The sequence below is a fragment of the Acanthopagrus latus genome, chromosome 7, assembly GCF_904848185.1.
Source record: "Acanthopagrus latus isolate v.2019 chromosome 7, fAcaLat1.1, whole genome shotgun sequence".
NCBI lineage: Eukaryota > Metazoa > Chordata > Actinopteri > Spariformes > Sparidae > Acanthopagrus > Acanthopagrus latus.
This window is the reverse complement of record NC_051045.1, coordinates 9810545-9833476: the sequence shown is the minus strand read 5'-3', so window position 1 is coordinate 9833476 and position 22932 is coordinate 9810545. Positions and strand designations below refer to the sequence as shown.

General features: G+C 40.1%; 4 protein-coding genes across 14 annotated transcripts in view; all 4 read left to right on the top strand.

Annotated features, from left to right (window-relative positions):
* Positions 1 to 740: 740 nt before the first annotated feature.
* lsm14b (LSM family member 14B) lies at positions 741 to 3574 on the top strand. Its single transcript, XM_037104515.1, has 8 exons — positions 741 to 1012; positions 1112 to 1275; positions 1365 to 1494; positions 1614 to 1808; positions 1989 to 2078; positions 2182 to 2340; positions 2563 to 2698; positions 2808 to 3574. Exons 1-8 carry the CDS (start codon positions 892 to 894, stop codon positions 2965 to 2967), a joined length of 1155 nt encoding a protein of 384 aa, XP_036960410.1. The 5' UTR covers positions 741 to 891; the 3' UTR covers positions 2968 to 3574.
* A 1402-nt stretch (positions 3575 to 4976) lies between these two features.
* LOC119022170 (calcium-responsive transactivator-like) lies at positions 4977 to 15889 on the top strand. 4 transcript variants are annotated; one of them, XM_037102761.1, is made up of 11 exons: positions 4977 to 5122; positions 6357 to 6433; positions 6538 to 6622; positions 7322 to 7454; positions 7767 to 8015; positions 8694 to 8858; positions 10643 to 10744; positions 11254 to 11346; positions 11976 to 12095; positions 12182 to 12309; positions 13477 to 15889. In XM_037102761.1, exons 1-11 carry the CDS (start codon positions 5054 to 5056, stop codon positions 13501 to 13503), a joined length of 1248 nt encoding a protein of 415 aa, XP_036958656.1. In that variant the 5' UTR covers positions 4977 to 5053; the 3' UTR covers positions 13504 to 15889. The 4 variants fall into 4 exon arrangements, with proteins under 4 accessions (XP_036958656.1, XP_036958659.1, XP_036958657.1 ...); XM_037102764.1 differs by lacking the exon at positions 7767 to 8015; XM_037102762.1 differs by lacking the exon at positions 10643 to 10744.
* A 271-nt stretch (positions 15890 to 16160) lies between these two features.
* Positions 16161 to 19063, top strand: mtg2 (mitochondrial ribosome-associated GTPase 2). 2 transcript variants are annotated; one of them, XM_037103345.1, is made up of 7 exons: positions 16161 to 16274; positions 16375 to 16716; positions 17556 to 17703; positions 17804 to 17919; positions 18020 to 18238; positions 18329 to 18467; positions 18572 to 19063. In XM_037103345.1, the coding sequence occupies exons 2-7, from the start codon at positions 16471 to 16473 to the stop codon at positions 18964 to 18966; spliced, it is 1263 nt and encodes a 420-aa protein (XP_036959240.1). In that variant the 5' UTR covers positions 16161 to 16274; positions 16375 to 16470; the 3' UTR covers positions 18967 to 19063. The 2 variants fall into 2 exon arrangements, with proteins under 2 accessions (XP_036959240.1, XP_036959239.1); XM_037103344.1 differs by having other exon boundaries at positions 16207 to 16716.
* A 432-nt stretch (positions 19064 to 19495) lies between these two features.
* zmp:0000000926 (ataxin-1-like) overlaps positions 19496 to 22932 on the top strand; it is a 79818-nt gene continuing 76381 nt past the window's right edge. Inside the window, exons 1-4 of one of the 7 annotated variants that reach the window (XM_037103340.1) lie at positions 19496 to 19517; positions 20951 to 21055; positions 21265 to 21337; positions 21554 to 21653. The gene's annotated coding sequence lies outside the window, so the exon portion shown is untranslated. The other 6 variants (XM_037103336.1, XM_037103337.1, XM_037103341.1 and 3 more) reach the window with 6 other exon arrangements.

Sequence of the window (22932 nt, the reverse complement as noted above, 5' to 3'; positions counted from 1 at the left end):
ATAAAGAACTGATCTCGATTGCCATTATCCTTATGACTGTCCATTATTTTACCTGGTCTGTGCCCTAGATTATAACCATCCAGTCCTTTTTTACATGTTGAAATACATTTAAAGGGCCCATACAGCTCATTAAAGGCTATATTTCACCTTCCATAAAGTGATTACAGCTCCTACCTTGTGACTGAAAGGTTGTTTCTGCATCAAAATGACTTGATTTCACTTTTGGTGGTTATGTTTGACATATTATAACCAATCCAGTCCTTTTTGCATATTTCAAAGGGTAAAAAGGACTGGGTTGGCACAGAGCAGGTAAAAGGATAGACAGCGTCATTGCTGATCGATTCTTTATTTTATACATAACCCATCCATAAATAATGTTAATAACAGTCTAGTTTCCAAATATAGGCCTAATCAAGGATATTAGACATACAAACAGACAATATCACTGTAAACGATACTATTGCCTGTGGTCACGTAAATGTCATTTCCTGATTATAATCTGCAAACAGTTTGGCCACAATTGTGATTATTCGGTTACAAGACACGTTACAGACATACCTTTGCATTTACCACGGACATACAGTTGTTTGTGAGTGTAGTTTTGACTGTTTGATCCAGATGAAAACAGCTGTAGACGGATATAAACTGGGCGATACAGCTTTAACATGCCGCGCGCGCTCTCGTGGGAGGAAATCAGTTTCTGGCGGACGATCACTTTTCGGCACCACACCGGCTCATCGCCAGGTGCGTTTAGAGCCTCAATCAGTGGGCGGGGCTTCAGGTCACCTGAGGACGCTTATAAATTGTTACCAGTCAGTTCCACCGCTTGAATACTGCTGCCTGCTGTGAGTTGTTGAATTGATAGGCAGTACGCTCCAATATTCTCCAGACATGAGTTCTGCAAAACCGTACATTGGCTGTAAAATAGGGCTGGTCTCAAAAGCCCAGAATCGTTATGAGGGGATTTTGTACACAATTGACAAAGTGAACTCCACAGTAGTGCTGGCGAAAGGTAAGTGGTGCAGGCCCCATGCCTGAAGCCCTGTCAGCATGAAGAAGTAAACATTCTTATTATTATGATTATTTTTATCGACTGCATTGGCTCATCCAGTCAAGTGTTTTGGAACGGAGGGACGACCCACCGATAGACCAACGCCACCCAAAGACGACATCTATGAGTACATCACTTTCCGGGGAAGTGATATTAAGGACATCACACTGTGTGAAGCTCCAAGATCTCACCACGGCCTGCCCCCAGATCCTGCAATCGTACAGGTAGACAGTGACTGCATGTGCAGACCCAAAAAACTGGGCAAATGAACACACAGAAAACATGTTAAATTGCTTTAACATCTTTTGTTCAGTCATCCAGCGCAGGCTCTTCGGGAATCTACTCAGCTCGTGAGCCATTTAGCCCCCTGAGGATGCCCGCCTACAGCCAGCTTGCTGCCAACTCTCTGCTTAATCAACAGTATGCTGCAGCTCTTGGCCTTGGTAAGTCAATTAATGCGAATTGTTTTCAAGTTAACTGACCATGATGTAGCTGAATACTTTTTTTTTTTTTTTTTTTTTTTAAGTAGGTTGTTAACACATTGCTGTGTCCTCAAATGCAGGGCCTGTACTCCCAGGCCTACATCTCAGAAGGGGCCCCATGGTGGAAAAGGCTGTTCAAACCCTCCATGTGGACAGATCTAGGCAGAGGAGAGGTTCGACTGCATCCCAGGAGCAGGAGCAGCGGTGGGAAAGACGGAGGCCCCAGAGGACCAGAGGAGAGAGTTTCCCGAGCAGAAAGGGCACTGGAGCCACCAGTAAGCATACAGAATTGCAGTGATAAAAAAGCAAAAATAAAATGTCCAGTAACTAACCCAAAAGTGAAAAGCTCATATTGTTTTTTAAGTCTAAAAACATTGTTCAGGATGTTAAGGGGATACTACATGTCCACTGATCCATCTTAAAAGTAAGTGTAAATGGGTTTTTTTGTATTGAAGTGAAGTCAGGCCCAAGTATGCCCAGTGCTCGGCATGAAACTCGGCAGCAGAACAATGAAAACAGGCCAACACCACCCAGAAGAAGACAAGGTAGGTTTGTAAAACAATGACAAATAAGGTTTTTTTTTTCTGGATTTAAATAGTCCACCAAAGAAAATCCTGTAAGAATTTATTAATTTAAAAAACATCTCAGGAGCTCGGAGGCGCAGGAACCGTAGTAGAGGCCAGCTGATGGTGGCTAACGTTCCATCTGCCACCCTCAAGTTTGACACCGACTTTGATTTCGATTCCTCAAATGCGCAGTTTATCAAGGAGGAGCTGGAGCGGCAGGTGCAGGACATGAACATAAAGGGTTGGTTAAACCTTTTTCATTCAGCTTTGCACAGCTTGCATTTTCCATTTTGGCTTGAGCGCTTTAAATATTAAACACACAACAATCTGGCGTAGGATTTGGAATGATCAGATGGGCACATGGGTTTGAAAATCAATATATTGACCTTTTCACATTGTTGCCCTGCTTGATGTCTTGCCGCCGCATCCTTCGAGTTTTTACAGTATAAGTTTCTGTCTGCAGATGGAACTCATGAGGTAGAAAACAAAGAAAAAGAGGAACTGCACCAGACTGCTGAAGACGATCATGTTGGACCAAAATGCTACTATGACAAAGCAAAGTCTTTCTTTGACAACATCTCATCTGATAAGAAGTTCAGGTAAACTAACTGCCTTTTTTTTTTTTTTTTTTTTTTTTAATTGTCAACATTCAGACAGTTCCTTCTGTGTGTTTTGACTAAAGGCTTTGTCCCTCTTTGTGTGTTACAGACTAACATGGGCGGAGGAGCGGAAGCGCAATCTGGAGACCTTCGGGGTCCCTGGACGGTTCCTGAGGGGCCGAGGCTTCAGAGGTGGATATGCTGGACAGAGAGGGCGGGGCACTGTTCAGGTCCAGTCTTCTTACAGAGCCAGGGGTGGCCGGCTGTAGAGGTCAGAGTTTGATACCAAGGCAGGAAAGCCACCACATTTTCGTGTGGTTATCTCCCTTTAAACAGATGGGACTGAGCGACAGCAGCTCTGATGGCACTGTAAGAAGGATCTTCTTTTTTTTTTTCTTATTTTTTTTTTTTTCTCTCTGAGGCAGTTATCCTGCCCTCATATTACCAAGATTGTACTTTAATTTGTCTTTTTCTCCCATTTTGAATATGGATGCATGACTCACTAAAGGGTCCACTGTATGTGACTATAATTTTCTTTTCCTTCCCCTTAATCTTTGCCAGAAGTTTTTTTTTTTTTCCCCCAAGTAAAGGGGAAGTGAATGCCTAAGTTCTGTTTTTTTTTTTTTGTTTGTTTTCTGATCCCTGGAAGATTTTCACTCAAAGTATTGCTTTCTTGTTTTAAAGCATCTGGTTTTTCCTCTTAAGTACTTACCCTATTTTGTAATATTATTTCTCCAAATGTGTTTCAAACTACACATTATAAATGTATAAAAAATTATCTGAACTTGTATGTATTTGAAGGTTCAGGCTTGTGCATTGCTTTATTCTGTCATACTGAAGCAACAAGTGTAATGTCAATAAACTGGAAACTGCTTATGTGCTTGTCTTGTTGGAGTATCTGACGTTCAGTTGTTGCCAAAATATAGTGATCTGTATCTTTTTAAGGGTGGGTTTATTTATTTATTTTTGAAAAGCATGCACAGCTGGGAAAAACTAAAATTACTACTTGCAGATTGTCATGAGCAACCCAAGTCTCCAAATGATCTGAGATCCCCAGATGTTTTGAAGATGCGCATTTGAGGTTTACAGTAACCATTTGGGCTTTAAAATGTGTGTAAATGACATCTGTTCAAATCACTTTGGGATTTCTCTTTTCTTTCTTACCTGCATTGGGGTGAGTAGATACTGACTGAATCTATTTTCTTAAGTGAATGTATGCTTTTAAGCTCACTTGTCTTTTGGTAAGTAATTTTATGTGTGTGTGTTGCGGGTATGTTCACACAAGAAATAACATTTTAAATTATTCTCTAATCATCGTCATGCAGATGGAAAGTTTCAAAGTCAACAAAACATTTCTGGAGCTTCACAGAAAAGTATCATTGTAGCAATTCCCAAAACCACTGGAGTTGATGGAGACCTGATTTAAAATGGGTCATCCAGCCTATTTGAAGTGTCTGAAACTTCCCAAGATCTCAATTTGATTTTAAAAACTTTTATTTACACCTTTTTCTAAAGCCAAAATCTTAACTGTAGCTGAGGTGTGCATGAGCATAACTGCGTGTCAGTGTTTTTGAGTATCGTCTTTTCTTATCAATTTGGGATCTCAGGGTGTTTTATGGTGGGTTTTTGTGTGTTTAATATTTTAATACAGGTCCCCTTCTACTTCAGTTGTTTAGGAAAATGTTACAAATCTGTTTTGGATGTTAAGCTTCAGAAATGTATTGTGGACTAAAAAACTTTCAATCACTGGCATAAGGGGGAGACGGTTAGCGACATATTTTTCATTTGTGGGTGAATTAATTCTTTGACATTTCCATTATCACAAGCAACACAATATCCCTGGATGATGTGAAAACGGCAGATTTTCATTTCGTCTGGAGGGAAACAACCATGTTGTTTTTTTACACTGTGACATTCAGATTTCCCTCAACCTGTGCAGCCTCTCTACACAATTGCGATTTAACAGACACAATGTGGACTGATTGGCTCTGATGAATCAAACGATGCCCCGTCTACAGTCAGGGTAAGTGGTAGGCTACTCACTGTCTGGGTTATACCAAAAAAAGACTGAGGGAGAGGGATTTCCCTCCACTGTGTTATATTTTACCATCTATGTTATAGTTTGCACGCGAATGATAAATAACACTTTAGCAAAAATGATCCGTTAATGAGCATCCAGAGAAATCCGGTGCCTTGTAAATTCCCTTCCCTGATGGCGGAGAGACGGCATCGTCACACCACCCCACCCCCCCCTTGTTTCTCTGCAATGGACAAACTGTGTAACCAAATAGAGGGCTGCGCTCAAGATAATAAATATTAGAATAAAAGGAGCGCTTTTATTTCCCCTATGAGAACATGTCGGTGGCGTTTTCATCGGCTCGCCCCAGGAGTAAAGGGGAGGTGACACAGCAAACGATTCAAAAGGTAAGGAATCAAATTGTAAAAAAGGAGGTCTTGACGGGTCGCGCAGCTCTTGTGTTGTAGTCTGGACGGGAGTGTGTGCGTCTCCGACAGCCAGTGCGGCCAAAGTAGCCTGTGGTGGATTTCAGTAGAAATGGCAACTGGTATCGTAGCGTTAGTCAGCTGAAGGTGCGAGCCAAACAAAGCCACGACGGGGCTGCAGGCGACCGCTTCACCGCCGCCGCCGCTTCCTTGTGACGCTGACATCCACCAGCAGCACTGCTGACAAATGATACATACATCTAATGTGTCAAATCATATTTAGATGATGGGACTTGTTTGCAAGAATTCTAAAGCTCAACACCTTTGCCACGGTGCTTTTTTTAAATGATTAATAAGCGTATAGGTGCAGGTTGGTTGTCAGAGAGCGTCCCGTTAGGATTTATAAACGCTTTGATGGCTGTATGTTGGGAGTAGGATGGAGGGAAACTGAAGGACCCTGGACAACCCTGACTTCTGCTGGGGATTTATCCTTGGCTGAACCGTTTAAGTGGATAATGTAAAAGAAAGAAAAGACAACGCTCTTCCCATCCTGAAGTTAGAGACTTTCAAACGATGTCCTACATAGAGACTGTGAGAAGCTGCTGCTTCTTTAGACTCTGTTATGAACAAAAAGAAAAATGGAAAAAAAAAAAAACCTGACCTAGAAATTTTCCAAGGCTGGTGGAAGTTATGAGAATCCAGGGCAGCCTCACTGCAGTGTCTTAATAGGGCATATTCCAGTCTGTAATTCAGCCTGCACTTGACTATACTGTGAACTGAAGACTTCAGACTTTAGACTTGTATTCATCCCACATCGGGGAAATTCACTTGTGACAGTAGCAGGTAAACAGACATACAGACATACATAATAAGTGCAAGACTTGAAAAAGACTAAAACATTCTAAAAAAAAAAAAAAAAAAAAAAGATTTAGATAAGAGAGAAACGATACAATATAGAAAGCACTATATGTGCATTGTGCATTTATGTGCATTATATATAGGAGGCAAAAATGTGCATTATATACATTTAAATAAAGTGTCAGAGTATTGCTTTGTTGAAGGTTGGATGCATAAATAGATACAATGTTTAAATACAGTGTTTGAAATAAACAGACTCAGTGTAAGAATATGAATATGTAAAAATAATAATAATAAAGATAGTAATATTGCACAGGATAATTGCACAAGATGAAGCTTGTTTTGTTGTCTCCCAAAGATGCTGGATGAAAATCATCACTTAATACAATGTATAATGGATTACCAAAGCAAAGGCAAGACAGCTGAATGCACACAGTAAGTGATCTTTCCCTGATTTACACCGTGTAAATGTCACACTGAGGTGAAATTATTTGAAAAAAAAAAAGAAGCTCTGTGTCATTTCCCCCTTTTTTTGACAGGTATCAGCAGATCCTGCACAGAAATCTTGTTTACCTGGCCACAATAGCAGACTCGAATCAGAACATGCAGTCACTACTACCTGCTGTGAGTCATTCAGGGGCAATTAAGCAGATTTCTCATCTTTGTCACATGCATTCCCGCTCCTGCCATCACATCTATTTTGTCACATTTGCCAAGGAACCTCAAAAAAGAAAGAGGGGTCATTACATCACCAAATCTTGCTTCAGTATCAGACTTTGGTGACAGCTGTATTGAAGTCTATGGGAGATTCACAAAGAAATACACTAAAACCCAACATAACTACAACGTATGATGAGAAATGGCAAATCCAACGGAACATTGCTGATGAACAGGAGTCTTTGTGAGTGGAACAACTCACTGATTAAAAAAAAATCCATCCATAACCTACTCTCTGAAGCGTCTTCTTTCATTTTGTGGAGGCATCTCTTTATCAGAAGTTGTACAATATGTTGGGCATTAGGGTGTTTCTCCATTTACTCCCATAGGTCACAACAGTCTGGCACTCTTCCTTCTTTTTTAAGTTCCTTGACCTTTGCTCCCTTTTTTTTTAAAGAACATTTTTATCATAATTTCATTTTGAGACGCACATAGCTGCAGAGAAGTAAACACATTTCATGTAATTTGTCTAATGATAAATCCATAGAACAAACAAAAATAATATCATTTAGCAGACAAGTAGGAGTCAGCATGAGGTTATAGTGGATAGCAATTACTGTTAAATAATTGTTGTTCCAATTGATTAACTGTGTTTTTGATTTCCAGCCTCCCACTCCCAACATATCCATGGTTCCTGGAGGGATGGGACAGAGTGGGGGACACGCTCCAGGCAATCTCAATGACAACATGACATCAGGGCTGCCCCCCACATCAATGATGCAGAGTCAAATGAGCAATGGTGAGATGTGAACACAAATGGACATTAACTTTTTTTTTTTCACACATGCAGCTCCATCTCGTTGTCTGTCGCCTGTCTTGCGTGCTTCTCTGATCCTGACTTTGCCGCATGTTTGTCTGCAGACGCCAAGCTAGCGAACTTTTCTTTCCTTCCTTCTCTTTCTAATTTACACACTTTATCAACACTCATTACCCAATCCTTCTACTACCATGCAACCTTTCTGTAAAGATGAACTGAATGTGGGTCCGTCATTAACATGCTATGGCAGCACATGGGAACTGGCTGCTCTGACTGGTGCGTGTGTGTCGTCAGGCCCGAGCCATGCCCCCATGCAGCAGCAGACTGGTCAGGGGAAGTCGGCTATTCCCTCAGCGTCCCTCAGCCTGCCGGCCAGCGGCTACGGTAGCTTGGCGTCCGGCTACAGCCACGCTGCCCCCTCCTCCCAGGGCAGCATGATCCAGGGCCCTGGGCCCGGCTATGGGTCTTCCTCCTCTTCTTCCTCCACATCCTCATCCTCTTCTTCCTCCTCCCGCAGCAACCTCAACATGCAGTCCAACCAAGGTGAGCTAGGTACAGAAAAGCCTCTCCAGGAGTACTTTCAGGGTTATGGAGTGGACACAAAAGCACCTGATTATCACACACTCAGAGGAAGGAAATGATAGAAGTAGTTTAGGAGTTCATGATGAGGTGTCAACACAATGGTAAAATAGTTGGATGATTTCTGAAGTCCCTCTGAATGTCTTTACACCAAACACTTAATTCAGCTTAAAACATTTGCTCACATGCATCTCACCTGCACTCATTAATCTGTAAATTCCCTCCTAGTCCAGTGTAACCAACAAAGTAAGCAAACACATTCAGTTCATCAGAGAGGTGTCCTGCCTCCTCTCATCTTCCTTCTTCCCCAGGTTTTACCTTTCCTAATCCCTTACTCCTGACCCTGAGATGCAGCCCTCCTCTCCCTGAATGTACCTCTGTTTATGCACTGACTTCACTGGCTTTGCTTGCATTTATATCCCAAAGCAGCATCTTCTAATAGAAGTATTTTCTTTAAGAGACTGCCATGGACCTGTTTTGGCCTTACCCTGCCCACTTTTTTCCATAGACCTCCTACAACATTTGTTATGCACAACTCCACCAATGCTGTTGAATATTAATGCTGGTATGTGCATATAGTGTGTCTGTGTATATTAATGTATGAGATCTCTCTCCTTCTTGATAATCCCACCTCCTTCCCAGTCTCTATGATGCACCAACAGTCTGCCACTGCACACTACTCTTCAGCCCAGGCTGGAGGGCAACACTATCAGGGACAGCAGGCCATGGGCATGATGGGTCAGGGCAGTCAAGGAAACAGTATGATGTCTCAGAGGCCCATGGGATCCTACCGCTCCTCACAGCAAGGTAGGTGGTGAGACTTCTTCATGCTCATATGGCATGGCAGTGGGCTCAACGATGTTGTGAGAGTTGTGTTCGAGAGCTCAAGGACATAGATGACAGACTAATGGTTTGGAATGAAAGAATCAACAGGTTTCCATTATGTTTGGCTCTGGATGCCAGTCTCACAGTTTCAAGATTGATGGAAGGACACCTAGTATGCTTTCTCAGCCTCGTCCTTTCATTCAGTGCATTGTATAGTTTCTTGTTCAAGATGTTGAAAGTTTAAAAAAAACAACAGGGGCTCCTCTCTCCCACAGAAAACACTGCTGCTGAGGTGCCTGAAACACCTCATCACTAGTCCCATGTTTAATTACGTGACCTCTTGGCGTCACTATGTCACCATGTTGCACATTTGCATAATTTTGCCTGTATTCACAGTAGAAGTAGACATAGATGACCAGAGACTTGGTAAGCAGTCCTGGCTCAGGCATGTGTGAGCTGACCAATCAGAGCAGACCCGGTATTCGGGGGGGAGGGCCTTAAAGACACAGGAGCTCAAACAGAGCATCTCAGGCAGAGGTGGAATAAATGAAGCATGTAAACCTATTCTAGGAGTGACTGAAAATTAAATTATGAACCTGATAATACATGTCTGTTGCTGAAGTATTATTGCATGCGTGTTTTTTAGTTTTAGTTTAGTTTAGTTTGCCTTCAAAGGTCCTAATGAGAGCGATATTGAAGACTTGCAAATTAGTCAGTCCCAGTTGCCTTCCTGGCTGCAACTTCTACAAGCAGACGGGAGATGTATCACTCGTGTCACATTAGGTTCCTGTCTCTGTGAATCACTTAACTTGTGCTGTGTCAGCATGCACCTAATAATAGCTCCATCCTGTCCTGTTATGTCTTTTGAAGGGTGTCGACCAGGCACATAGTGACTCAGATATATAAAAAGGATGGGATACTGTTTCCAGGGCAACGGGACATGGTTGTAAGTCCTCATTCCCCCTGTTGCAGAAGTATCCTTGCATGGCCGGATGAAGTATTTCCGGATAGAACTATGTTATGGAGTTGCTGTGTCCATAGTTAAGATGGGCTCCCCAGTCATTGGTTGTGGGTCTGCTGCGAGGGCTCATTTTGGAAATGATCAGATATGTTGCTCTGCTACAGCTCATCTCTATATCTGGAAACGTTTGGCTCAGTTGTGGTTCGTAAAGTTGATTAGACCGTGCATGGCTCCTCAATGCATCCTCCGGAGAGTTTGTGTACGTTGTCTGAGATTGTTTGGTAAAACTGAAAGGGAAAAGAAATGAGTGGAATCTGGAGTTTCTGCACACCACCACAGAGCAGAGATCAGATTCTCCCTGATAACTGGCTTTCTCTAAACCTCATTTTCTCAGAGAAAATTACATCTCATGTAATTTGTCTTGGAATTATTCATTGTGATTGCTCCACTTTAATTAGTGCTTCCAAAATTTGGGTTGGCCCCAATATAGCTTCCTTCATATTATTATTTCAACCCATAAAAAATCATCACCTGTGAAACTGTACTTCGCATAATTCTTAAACAAAATTACTGTCATATTAATTCACTCTGTTAATGATTATTCATGATAACGTCATAACTATATGACGACTTCCAGGAACGCTGTCTTTTAAAATATTTTATTAGACACATGGTGCATGCACACACACCTATTCAGGTTGCCTAAAATTTCCCAAGTGTCCTGGCACGACCCCTTTACCCCCAACTCAGCGGCCAATTCGTCCAACCAACTGTTTAACCATTCGTGGTGTCGCCTGTCTTGCAGGATCTGCACAGCAGTACATGGGACAAGACGAGTTCTACGGAGAGCAGTATGGACACACTCAGAGCTCCAGCGAGCCCATAAACCAGCAGTATTACCCTGATGGTAATCATGCACATCCATAAACTTCATACACAGCTCTCAAACACACAAACCCCCATTATAGCACATGCCATTTCCCCCTTTAGTGCTACCTCACAGGCCTGAGCCAGATTTACTGCAATGCTGAGGCCTCAGCTCTTCCTCCCAGTCATCGTCTTTTTCCCCTATTGTGGGAGATGAACAGAAATTACAAAAAAGCTGATATTGGTCTCAGTCCTGTTTCCTCCCAGTGTGTCTGTGTCCATACTGTCCCCTTCGGTGTGCCGAAATTTCAGATTTCAGAGAGTGCTGAAGCAGTGTGTTGAGGAAAGAGCGCAGCGTTTCTCCAGGGTGTTTCTTTGTGCATAACACTGAAGTGAGAAGCCTTGAATATGTTGTTTGTGCCTGCCATTGTCGTTGCACATGTATTATGAAAGCTTTGGCTTCAAACTGAATAATCATTTCTCTTCTTTATATAAGTGGGTTTTGCCTTGTGTGGAGATTTTGCATGTGTTGAAATGTGTTCTCTGCAGGTCACGGAGAGTACTCGTATCAGCAGTCTTCATATGGTGAGCAAGGCTATGACAGGTCCTTTGATGAATCCTCACAGCACTACTATGAAGGAGGTAACAGTTGTCATTAGGTCATTTTAAAGCATGTGGTTTAAAGGAGACAAATTATGCTCATTTTCAGGATCAAACTTTTTTTACATGCTTTAGTACACACACAAAAAAAAATCACATCTGTTTTCTCATACATTCCAGTGCTGTGGCACTGTACATACCCTCTGTCTAAAACACTCTGTTTCAGCTCCTGTCTCTTTAAGGTCCCCCACTCCAGAAAATCCCATACTCCTCTGATTGGTCGACTAACACATGCCTGACCCAGAACCACTAATAACAGAGCAGCTGTAAATTAATTCTTACGCCCCAAACTAGCCTCTGGGCATAAATGATGCAAAATGTGACATGGTGACGTAGTGTGATGTCACAAAGTCACGGAATTAAAGGTGGAACTACTGACAAGGCGTTTCAGGAGCAGCGTTCTCTGTGGGAGAGAGGAACTTCTGTTGGTGCAGACCTTTATAACATTCAAGATCATTTACATGCATGAATCAAGAAACAAGAATCAAGAAAACACTTAAGGAAAAAATTAAAAAGCATAATGTGTCTCCTTAATATGTTTTCCTCCAACTGTATCTGCAGTAAAGTACTACATCATATATTTAGTTGCTAACATGTTTATATGCCTTCAGGTAACTCTCAGTACAGTCAACAGCAGGCCCAGTATCAGCAGGGCTCTGGCCAGCAGCAGCCCTTCAGCCAGCAGCAGTATTCCTCTCAACAAGGCTATAGCGGACAGCCACAGGGTTACGGTTAGAACAATACTACAGTCTATTTTGTGCATTCACAATAACACACCCACAAAACAAATACACTGAATGTAACCGCTCTGCTACAGGTCCTGCTCAGGGTGGATCCTCTCAGTATTCTCAGTATCAACAGGGTCAAAGCCAACAGTACGGCTCCTACCGCTCCTCCCAGGGAGGTCCTGGAGCACAGACACAGAGGCCCTATGCATATGAACAGGTACATCACATCAGATCATACTTTCCAAGTTTCCTCAGATTCTCTGAAACAAGTTATGTAACACTGAACTTTTCCACCCATCTAACATATAGGAAATTTCTCATATAATAGTAAAGGCTTATTTTTAAATGGATTCTTTAATTATTAAATTAGAAAACAGTAAGAAAGAATGGCTTAAATCTTTTACTTGCCACAACAGGTACCTCATACCTCATCTAATTTCTAATTTACCTTTTAAAAATGTCTTTGATGCACTGTAGTTTTGGAAGGCAACAATCACTGCAATGTGTTCCTTGAGGGCAAACCGTCAAAGTATATCGACTCAAAGTGCTTGTTTTTTTCAATCGACAGACTGAGATTGTTATTCTTAGTGGATGACAACATTATGTAAACACAGAAACAGTGGCTATATCGCTGCTGCCAAGTCCACCAGACTCCATTTACAAAATCAGTAATATTATCATAGTGAAACAAACAAACCACAATAAATCTCTCCTAAACCATCTTAGTTTGTCTTTTCACCATTTCAACAATCACTAACTCTGGTTTGGTCAAATGATAACTATCAATTCAACGAGGTAAAATTAGAAAATATTCTTGTTTTGGACACTGTTTTCCATGAATGATTTCTGATCTCTCTCTCTCTTGCTCCTCTCCCAATATTTTTACTGCAATTTTTTCAGAATAATTTTAAAAAAATAATATTTTTTTAAGAATAATAATCCCAGCCTGTGATTGAAATTTGCTCTTTTATTGGAGCAGTCATTGCAGCCAGAGCTGAGTCGATCTACTGGACTGATTCCAAAACCTTTTGCTTATATTTCTCACTATATTATAAATCCCAGTCTTAAAAATGTGCATTTTATCTTGTTAATTTGGAAAAAAAACCTGGGTAAGTTGGTTCAAGTGTTTATAGTTATAGTTTTAAACACTTTAATAGCAATACATAATAATCTAAAATGTTATTTTTTGGTTCCTGCTTATCTCTGACATACTCAGACCTACTGTGAAACATCAAGACAGCTGATATATGTGGGAATAGTTGGGGAAATGTGTGTAGTGCGTGTGTCTAACCAATACCAGAAAACAAAATAGGTGTGCAAGTGAACAACACAATGTGCGAAATACAATCTAATCTGGTGGTGTAAATATTTCTTTACATTGCAGGGTCAGTATGGGAATTATCAGCAATAAGGCACTGCACTGTTTTCCTGTTATAAGAAAATGAAAAAGGAGCGGTTCAACGGTGAGGCGCTGGCTCGGGAATGGAGCAGAAGATCTGGCTTCACCAGATTTATTATCCTCATATTAATCATCAGTCTAGCTACAGATAGAATAAGCATTTTAGACATACGTAACGTTATCTGTTCTGGCTACAGGGGGTGAAGTCTTACAGGCCATCCCACAAAAAGTCAAGGTGCTTATGGTATCAAGACAGTTACTATAAAACCGTCCATATGGATTAAGTATTAAAGGAGCTGTGGAGTTATTAGACAAGGCTAAGAATGTTCCTTGTATCCCTCTCTTTATTTTCTGCCTTTGCTTCTCATTTGTTTTCATCTTGACTTTTATTGTTTATTACAAGTCTCTCTTTCAGTCTTCTTTTTACACACAAGTCCGTGGTTTTGACTTTGGCTATAAAAAGCGAATTAGCTTTGAAGGAAATGTTCCTTGATGTTTATTTTATAGACTAGGTCCAACTCATCCTTTCATTCCCTAGCTGAAAACACTGTCCTGTCGTACGACAAGGGAGGTTAATTTTATGAAGGTGAAACATTGGTCCTTAAACCTGACTCGATCAGGGGGTTTGTCCGTGTTAGTCAAACTGTGATGTGTTTCTGTGTGGTCTAACATTATGTGTGTTCACTCTTTACATATGTCTTACTGAATTAACAGCCACAATAGGTAGCTGACTGATCCAGACTTAAAAGTATGTGTCATTGTCCATGATAATCATACTTGGTGGTAGTATTTTTGACTCTATATTTTCAGTGGCATATGTGCGCACAGACATATCGTGCATTGTGCAGAGTTATGAGTGGTCACACTACTCTGTTGCCAATCAGAAATGATTTTACAAAAAAAATATCGCCACTTTGTTCGCACTTTATTTTGCAGTAACAGTGTATGTATTATCTGATATTTTGTAATTGTAGTGCAATTCAGGCTGTTTTTAAACAAATGATCCTCAAAAAGCCAAAGCAACACAAGAAACAGAGCAGTAACGGGTCCCACACCTCGACTTCAATAAGTGCAATACTCTCAGTCAGTCATGTTGAGATTGGTTGTCATGGTGAACTCACCCTGTATGTCGTTATTTGTAGTTTCAATGTTGGTTTGTCTAATGTTCTTACATGGTATGTTGCAGGTTTTGACTGACATGTCATATTTCAGAAAATTCTTTTCTGTATCTCCGTGACTTTTGGACAGCTATGTAAAGCCTTTCATCACCGACACAAAGCTCATGTGACCTCTTTTCAGTGAAAACCTGTACCATTACACTTTGTAATAGAGGGGGGAAATTCTGTTTAACACTTTATAATAACTATTAATAATAGGACAAATACACATAATTATTCTTTAGTCAATAATTATTTTGCTTTCACTATTTCACAAACATTGAAATTGCTTTATAAATAGTTAATAAAGCATTTGTTTGTTGACAGTGAAATAACTATTAACAAATGTTTAATATACTATTAATGTATTCATTTACTCATTATGCTTATTATAAAGTGTTGACAAATACTGTGAATAATAAGACATGTGTTAAGGAGATATAGGAGGGTAATTTTTAGATAAGTGTGCATGTCATAAGCACACTTGCCTTATTTCACATATTTACTGTAATTGTGTTATAATTTTATCTATCTATCTATCTATCTATCTATCTATCTATCTATCTATCTATCTATCTATCTATCTATCTATCTATCTATACTATATTATGTTGTTTATTTATTTATTTATTTAAAATGAGACAGTCAGACAACATAATCATTTCACTTAGCACTGTTTCTTACAGTTTGAGCATTAATACGGATTATAAGGGTCCAATCTTTGCAGTACATCCTGAAGTAACTCAACGTCACTCAGAGGGGCAAAGTAAATCAATATTTGCAGTCGTTTTGCAGGGTTAATCAAGAATGCGAGATTACCTGGCTGTCAAACAGCTAAATAACTATGTACCACTCAACAGTGACAATCACAGGATTCTCTGTACTTGGTTGAATTTGTATCAGTGTTTCATTTACGCATGAACTGAACATGTATGACACATCTTTTCCAGTTCTATGTAGAGTGCCATCACTGATGTGAGTGGTGGGCCTTGTTGGTTTGTGTGTGTGTGTGTGTGTGTGTGTGTGTGTGTGTGTGTGTGTGTGTGTGTGTGTGTGTGTGTGTGTGTGAGTGTGTAATAGAAAGAGAGCGAGAGAGAAAGAGAGTGAGTGAAGGAGTTTGTTGTGTATAATCTAAATATGAATGTTACCTAGGTATCTATTGTAAGACTGCGTTGCCTGATCTTTTCTGCTGTCTTTTGTTACTGTTTGTTATATAAAAATAAATTGACATTCACCTTTTGTATGACTGTATTTTGCGTATTTATTATGGATTAGATGGCGATTGTGATTATTTAAAAAACGTTTTCCTCTTATTTATTATTATTATTATTATTATTATCATTAATAATAATAATAATAATAATAATAATAATAATAATAATAATAATAATAATAATACTTTGCAAACTTATATGAAGTAATACAGAAATCAGTAAATAAATAAAGAGACCTTTTCTTTTCTGTTCCTGCATGTTAACATACATTCCAGTACACAAGATGGCGCTAGAGAACCAATACACAACAGCAGAGCAAGTGGAACTGGCAATCGCGTTTCCACACTGTCCCCTCACGGCTTCCGTACTGTTAGGGTTGCCTGCTGTCAGCATGGAGTAGTACGGAGTTCAGGTAGCTGTGGACGTACCTACACGGTTGTACAAGTAATGTATGTCCACCATGATTTGATATTATAACCCCACCAGCTGTCTCATAGTTATTTCCTTGACAGAAACCCCTTCTGCGTACCAACAGCGACGTGTGTTGAGATGTGTTGAAGCAAACGGTCGAGGTGACATTGTCAAACCGTTGCTGGTTTCATGCCGCAATGTTGGCGGCTTTGACGAGAGTTAAAAGCCCTCGGTGGCTTTCTCCAGACATATGTTTAGGATACATGTTAGGACAAGAGCTGAGAAGAAACGAGTTGGGTTCGTTCAGTCCCGGTTGTTCTTCGGTACCGGCATCCTGGAGGCGGAGAGCCACCGGCGGCGTCAGAAGCGTCGGCACCTCCTGCGTGCTGTGCGGCAAAGTCCGAGGAAACGCGAAGAAGACCGAGCTGTCTGAGAAGAAGCTGGTATGTGTTCGAGCCCCTCAACGTTAGTTTGGGATACATTAAGATGTGGAATATACAATAAAAGTCGAATAAAATATGACACAGTAAAGGTGAAACACTAACATATCTCAGTATCCTTCAGTAATTTCGAGTAGTGTGTTATATTCAATATTTACCAAACGTGTGCTTTTAACTTAGCTATTACCAGGGATGTTAGCAGAGAGTATTACAAAGTAATAGAGTCAGTAGAGTATAAACATTTTATTATTATTATTATTATTATTATTATTATTATTATTATTATTATTATTAATACTATTTCATGTCTAGCTATTTTTCTGTAGCTAGTGAGTGATTTATCATTTTTATTTTATTTTCTTGTCTTGTCATTTAAAATACCTTATACATCATCTGAACAGAGACATCATGCAACTCAACTCAATACATACTACATCTGCATCCATCAGTGCCAAACTCTACTCTATATTTGAACATTGCACATACTGACATGCTTGTCATTTATCTATTTCTTTGTAGTATATTTTATATTTTTTGTGTTTTATATTTTTGTGTGAAGGGAAAATTAAGAATGCAAATCGCAAATTAAGAATGTCATTGCCTGATGCAAACTATGTGTATCTGACAATATAACATCTTGAATCTTGATTCAGTTCACATATCTGGAAAAACAGTCTTAAGTCTAAAAAGAGGAGTTAACTTATTGTGTAATAACTGTCCCCATATCCCATGCTTTGGAATCATATTCAGAAAATGCAAAAGGATTATAAAAGAGGTATTCAACAATATTTGTCATAAATCATGCTATAACTAACTATAAATGTTCTTGGTTTGGCCCATAGACCCATCACTTTGTAGACCATCGCAATGTGAAGCTGGTGGCAGGGTCAGGCGGCAAAGGGGCCTGCAGCTTTCACAGTGAGCCCCGGAAGGAGTGGGGTGGACCGGATGGAGGGAACGGAGGTGATGGAGGAAGCATTATTATAAAGGGTGAGTGAAAGGTGGCATGTCAGCACAGTCTCGAACAGAGCTCGATTCTCCTGCATCATGCCAAACGGCTTTGATACCCTTTATTTTTGCGTGCTTTCAGCTGACCGGTTTGTCAAATCGCTGGCTCAAATAACCCCAGTTTACAAGGGAGAAGATGGTCAATCAGGAGGCAGCAAGAACTGTTATGGCAGGAATGGAAACCCAAAATATATTTCTGTGAGTCCGTGCATTTCACTATAACTGATGTAATCCATTTATACCTGTTTTCAGTGTCAACCTACTGCCTAACCTTTCCTTTATTTTTTATTTTGTGAAGGTACCATTGGGCACTGTGGTGAAGGAACAGGGAAAGACAGTTGTGGACCTTTCTGAGCATGGCCAGGAGTACGTGGCTGTTTTTGGAGGGATGGGTGGGAAGGGGAATAGATTTTATCTGTCCAATGAGAACCGGGCTCCGATGGTGGCAACCCCAGGAATGCAGGGCCAGGAGAGGGTCCTTCAGCTGGAGCTCCGCACCATGGCCCATGCTGGACTGGTGAGAAGATGCTGCTTTTTGTTTGGAAAGATAGCAGTGGTATATCGCTTTTCAACACCACAAATGTAACAATTATCTTTATCCCGCCAGGTGGGGTTTCCTAATGCTGGGAAATCATCTTTGTTGAGAGCGATCTCCAATGCCAGGCCTGCTGTGGCTGCTTACCCCTTTACGACACTGAACCCACATGTGGGAATTGTCAAGTACAGGGATCACGAGCAAGTGGCAGGTAGTTGATTTGAGCAAACCAATAAAGTTATTATAAATTGTTGAACAACATCATAATTTTCCCAATATGATGTCCATTTTCCACTTTTATTATTGTGACTGTAGTTGCTGACATCCCAGGCATCATCCGAGGAGCCCATCTGAATCAAGGGCTGGGCATCTCTTTTTTGCGTCACATAGAGCGCTGCCGTTTCCTTCTCTTTGTTCTGGACCTATCGACTCCGGAGCCCTGGACCCAGCTCCAGCACTTGCGCTATGAATTAGACCAGTATGAGCCTGGTCTCTCCCAGCGTCCTCAGGCAATCGTAGCCAACAAAATGGACCTGCCCGAGGCCCAGGAGAAGCTGGGGACTCTAAAGGGTCTTGTTACACAGCGGGTCATTCCCGTGTCAGCTCTCACGGGACAGAATACAGAGGAGCTCATTCTTCACCTGAGAGAGCTGTACGATGGCTACCTCCAAGAAGAGGACAATGGGGAAAGCAAACCCATAAGGTGGTAGCAACATTGCCTCTTGCTGAACTTTCTATTATGTAGTTTTGTACTGGCAGATTGTGAATGTGTTTAAATTTCTTAATAAATATTTAAACGAAACAAAATCCAATGTATCTCACTTGACTTGCAGCATATTGCTAAATAACATTAAAATATTTATTGGATTTATTGAAACCTTTGTTTTAACTTATAACAGCTTAACATGCAGCTTTGGACGGTGGTGACTTTTTACATGTAGATTTACACTTGTACATATTAGGATTAACAAATGCTTGTCTTCAGTCAATTTATTAAGACAAATCATTAAAATTCAGTTTATTAAATTTCATTTTGGTGCATGAAAAGACTAAGGATTATTTTTGAGAAAAGGTCTTGACATTAAAATTCACTGGGAAAACCCAGCAGAATGATAGGGACCAGGGCTGTAGGTGGGTAATGAGAGTAAACAATTCCTAAATGAACCAGCAGAGGGCATGTGTCAGGTAATTTGAGATAAATTACATTAGCAATTGAGACATTTAGTAAATGGGGCTCTGTAGACTCGAAATAATGACATTGGTGAGGTTTGATGTCCATTATCCAATCTTTGCCTGTAAAGTAATTCAGCTCATTGTGCTTATTAAAGTAATAGAACAAAAAATCATCTTTGAAATTAATGCTGTCAGTTGGTAGATAAGCATATCAGAAGCAAACTGTTACCATGGAGTAACAGGTATTTTCCTTCAAGGCTGAATAACAACAGGAGTAGGGTAAGGCAAATCTGCTGTCTGACCTCCTGTCACTGTTGTGTCTGTGCAGCATGTTTTGGATATTTAAAAGATACTGCTTCTGCATAATGATAGAAGAGTTACAGTGTTACAGTGTACCGCTGTCTGGTTAGAAGGGTTAAACAAATATTAAACACCTATCAGAAGAAATGGTCCGTACATTTTGGATACACATCAGATAAGTAGATGAATGAACTGGCTTGAACACAACCCAGCATTTTCATCCCACTTTTGCCTGTTTCAAACCAAGACACAAATGTAAGTGATCAACCTCTCAGCTCAGGTTTTGTCTCTAGAGAAATATCTGGCCGGCTAGCTGACTGATCGACCTAGCTAGCTAATTGCCATTAGCGCTATTAGCTAGTTGCTAAGTGTGCCATTTGGTGCTAGGTGAGGCGGGTATGGTAGCATAGATCTTGATTGATGGAAACTGCTTCTGCTGATAAAATGTTTATATTTTTGTATTTTACAGAGTTACACAGTAAATTTGTCGACTATAAAAACAGCCACAATAGACTTTACAAGGATGAAAGCCCAGTAGAGCTTCAGAATGACGTTAGTTTGAGGGTAACATTAGAATTCTCTGTTGGTAAGCTAACAGTTAGCCCAGCCACCAGGATAAAACCATGGCAGCTGTCATTTAGCAAGCCACCAACTCACACATTTGTAGAATTTGTCATACATATGATGTTGAAAATGTAACAAAGCATGTCTTATCATGTTTACATTGGCTACATGTTTATGACATGAGGGAATGGAGTCACAGCTAGGTGTGGGGCTTGCCCTGCATTTGAAAGTTGTTTCAATGTTTGTATCCACTGGACATTTAAGGAGACCTCCGCACAATTTCCAACCTTGTTTGTGGCGTCAAAAAACAAACAAACAAACAAACAAAAAAACATGTTTATTTTTGACTACCAGGTATTTTAATCCAGAACATGGTCTTTTCCTAAACCTAGTGAGAGCATACCCCTCTTTTCTGGTAGTTGGTAGCATGGACCAGTGCCATATACCACAACATTTGTAGAAGTCTAAGCTAGTCTGCAGCTGCCATGCAAGGAAACACAACCCAGCAGGAAAGCGCAAACATCACAAAGCACTAATGTCAGTCAAAACTAATTTCCAATCAAACCATGAAGCATCTGATCATTGCTACATGACTGATTTCTCTTTAAACAGACTCAACTTGATGATCCATTTTGATCATGCTCCTTTTTCTCTCAGGATGGGGATCCCAGGAGGAACATTGTGCTCTGCAGTCTGAAGCCAAATACACTGGAGAGAATATTCGCTCATCCCAAAGTGTCCTTCAGGAGAAGAAGGCTCCAGGTGGGAGATGTGTAGCTGTGCCTGTTAATTAGCGATATGTCATTTTTCATATCAAACAAAGCAGTAGAATATAACCACTTGCTATACACTAAAAGTCATTTTTAGTCATTATAATTGTCTCGACTTCACGAATAGACTCTTTTCTTATTTTCAGCTTTGTTTGTTCAGTTAGCATTTGTCATATTTTCCCCCTCCACCACATTCTCCAGGGTGATCTCTGTGCAGCAGCCCTAGATGGAGCGGTTGGTTTATGCCACCTTTGTGCGTCAGTGGCCTGATGAGGTAAAGCTCACACATTCAAATCTGACTTCTCTTTGAATATCGTCACTCAAATGTCAGCACAGCCTCTGATCTCATGTTACATGCTCGCTACTTCCTGTCACTCATCTTTCAGTGTCATCACTGTGTTTGATCAAAAGTGTCTGCTGTTAGCTCCTATATGCTAATCATTGCCCGTGCTCTTGTGTTTTTTAAAAAATTAATTTATTTTTCTTACAGCCTCATTGTCCACTTGTGATAAAGATTATGTGGGACTTTCTTCTTAAAGGCTGCCACCCAGTGTCCCGTCTGTGTACCCCTGGATCCTCCTGGCTCCCTGGTAAGTTCATGAGGTCACTCCTATTAAGAGCACCTTAAACATATATCTAAATATCTGTATTTACCACATAAAAATGTAAATATATTATTAGACGATGTGTGTAACATTATCGCTGTTTAACCACAAGGAGTCAGTGTTTCATAGGAAATCAGAACCAGAGTCAGAATGAGAAATAGTTTTATTGATCCCAGGGGGGAAATTGCTTGCGTTACAGCTGCTACCATTCAGAAGTCGATAAAACAATCAGAAAAATAAAAACTTTATATAAGCAAGAATAAAAAAAAAAAAAAAGAAAATATAAGAAATGTACATATACAATGTAATGCGAAATGCTACAGTTGAAATATGGGTTTTTCAGGTTGAAATAAAGTAGATAATTATTTGAGTTTGGATTTTTAGCAAGTTGGGCCAAATGTTATGAGTAATAAATGGCACTAGATATAAAGGTAGATATATGTTTATGAGAAGGCGTATCTTCAGGTCTAGAGCACCACTTTTAGGATGTTTTCGAGGTAACAAATCACTTCTGATTCGTGACTACTCATAACAGCTTCTATTCATTATATATTTTATATGGCAACCATTTAATATAAGTGGAATAAACACATCTATATCTGAAGTTTCTAGAATAAATGGCACTAGATATAAAGGTAGATATATGTTTATGAGAAGGCGTATCTTCAGGTCTAGAGCACCACTTTTAGGATGTTTTCGAGGTAACAAATCACTTCTGATTCGTGACTACTCATAACAGCTTCTATTCATTATATATTTTATATGGCAACCATTTAATATAAGTGGAATAAATACGTCTATATCTGAAGTTTCTAGAATAAATGGCACTAGATATAAAGGTAGATATATGTTTATGAGAAGGCGTATCTTCAGGTCTAGAGCACCACTTTTAGGATGTTTTCGAGGTAACAAATCACTTCTGATTCGTGACTACTCATAACAGCTTCTATTCATTATATATTTTATATGGCAACCATTTAATATAAGTGGAATAAACACGTCTATATCTGAAGTTTCTAGAATACGTGACAGGTTCTTTATGTCATAAACTTGTGGCGATGTACTCACACAGAGACTAATGCATGACACACACACCCAGACTCAAAACAACAACACAAAACCTGCTTGACAAGATGCTGATAGTTCACTGGAACTACTGCAGAGTGCTAAAACTGTAATTATCAAGCTTCCATGGAAGAGCTTTATTGACACAATGACACACCTGTGTGTATGAGATTTCGCAAATGACAAGCTTGCACTATAT

Excerpts from the sequence above, each read along its gene's own strand:
- LOC119022170 (XM_037102761.1), top strand. The coding sequence starts at position 5,054 with ATGTCGGTGGCGTTTTCATCGGCTCGCCCCAGGAGTAAAGGGGAGGTG. Across the intron at positions 10,745-11,253 it reads CCAGCAGTATTACCCTGATG|GTCACGGAGAGTACTCGTAT; the intron begins GTAATCATGCAC and ends TGTTCTCTGCAG. Across the intron at positions 12,096-12,181 it reads CGGACAGCCACAGGGTTACG|GTCCTGCTCAGGGTGGATCC; the intron begins GTTAGAACAATA and ends GCTCTGCTACAG.
- mtg2 (XM_037103345.1), top strand. The coding sequence starts at position 16,471 with ATGTTGGCGGCTTTGACGAGAGTTAAAAGCCCTCGGTGGCTTTCTCCA. Across the intron at positions 17,920-18,019 it reads GAAACCCAAAATATATTTCT|GTACCATTGGGCACTGTGGT; the intron begins GTGAGTCCGTGC and ends TATTTTGTGAAG. Across the intron at positions 18,239-18,328 it reads CCATGGCCCATGCTGGACTG|GTGGGGTTTCCTAATGCTGG; the intron begins GTGAGAAGATGC and ends TTATCCCGCCAG.
- lsm14b (XM_037104515.1), top strand. The coding sequence starts at position 892 with ATGAGTTCTGCAAAACCGTACATTGGCTGTAAAATAGGGCTGGTCTCA. Across the intron at positions 1,809-1,988 it reads AAAGGGCACTGGAGCCACCA|TGAAGTCAGGCCCAAGTATG; the intron begins GTAAGCATACAG and ends TTTGTATTGAAG. Across the intron at positions 2,341-2,562 it reads GCAGGACATGAACATAAAGG|ATGGAACTCATGAGGTAGAA; the intron begins GTTGGTTAAACC and ends TTCTGTCTGCAG.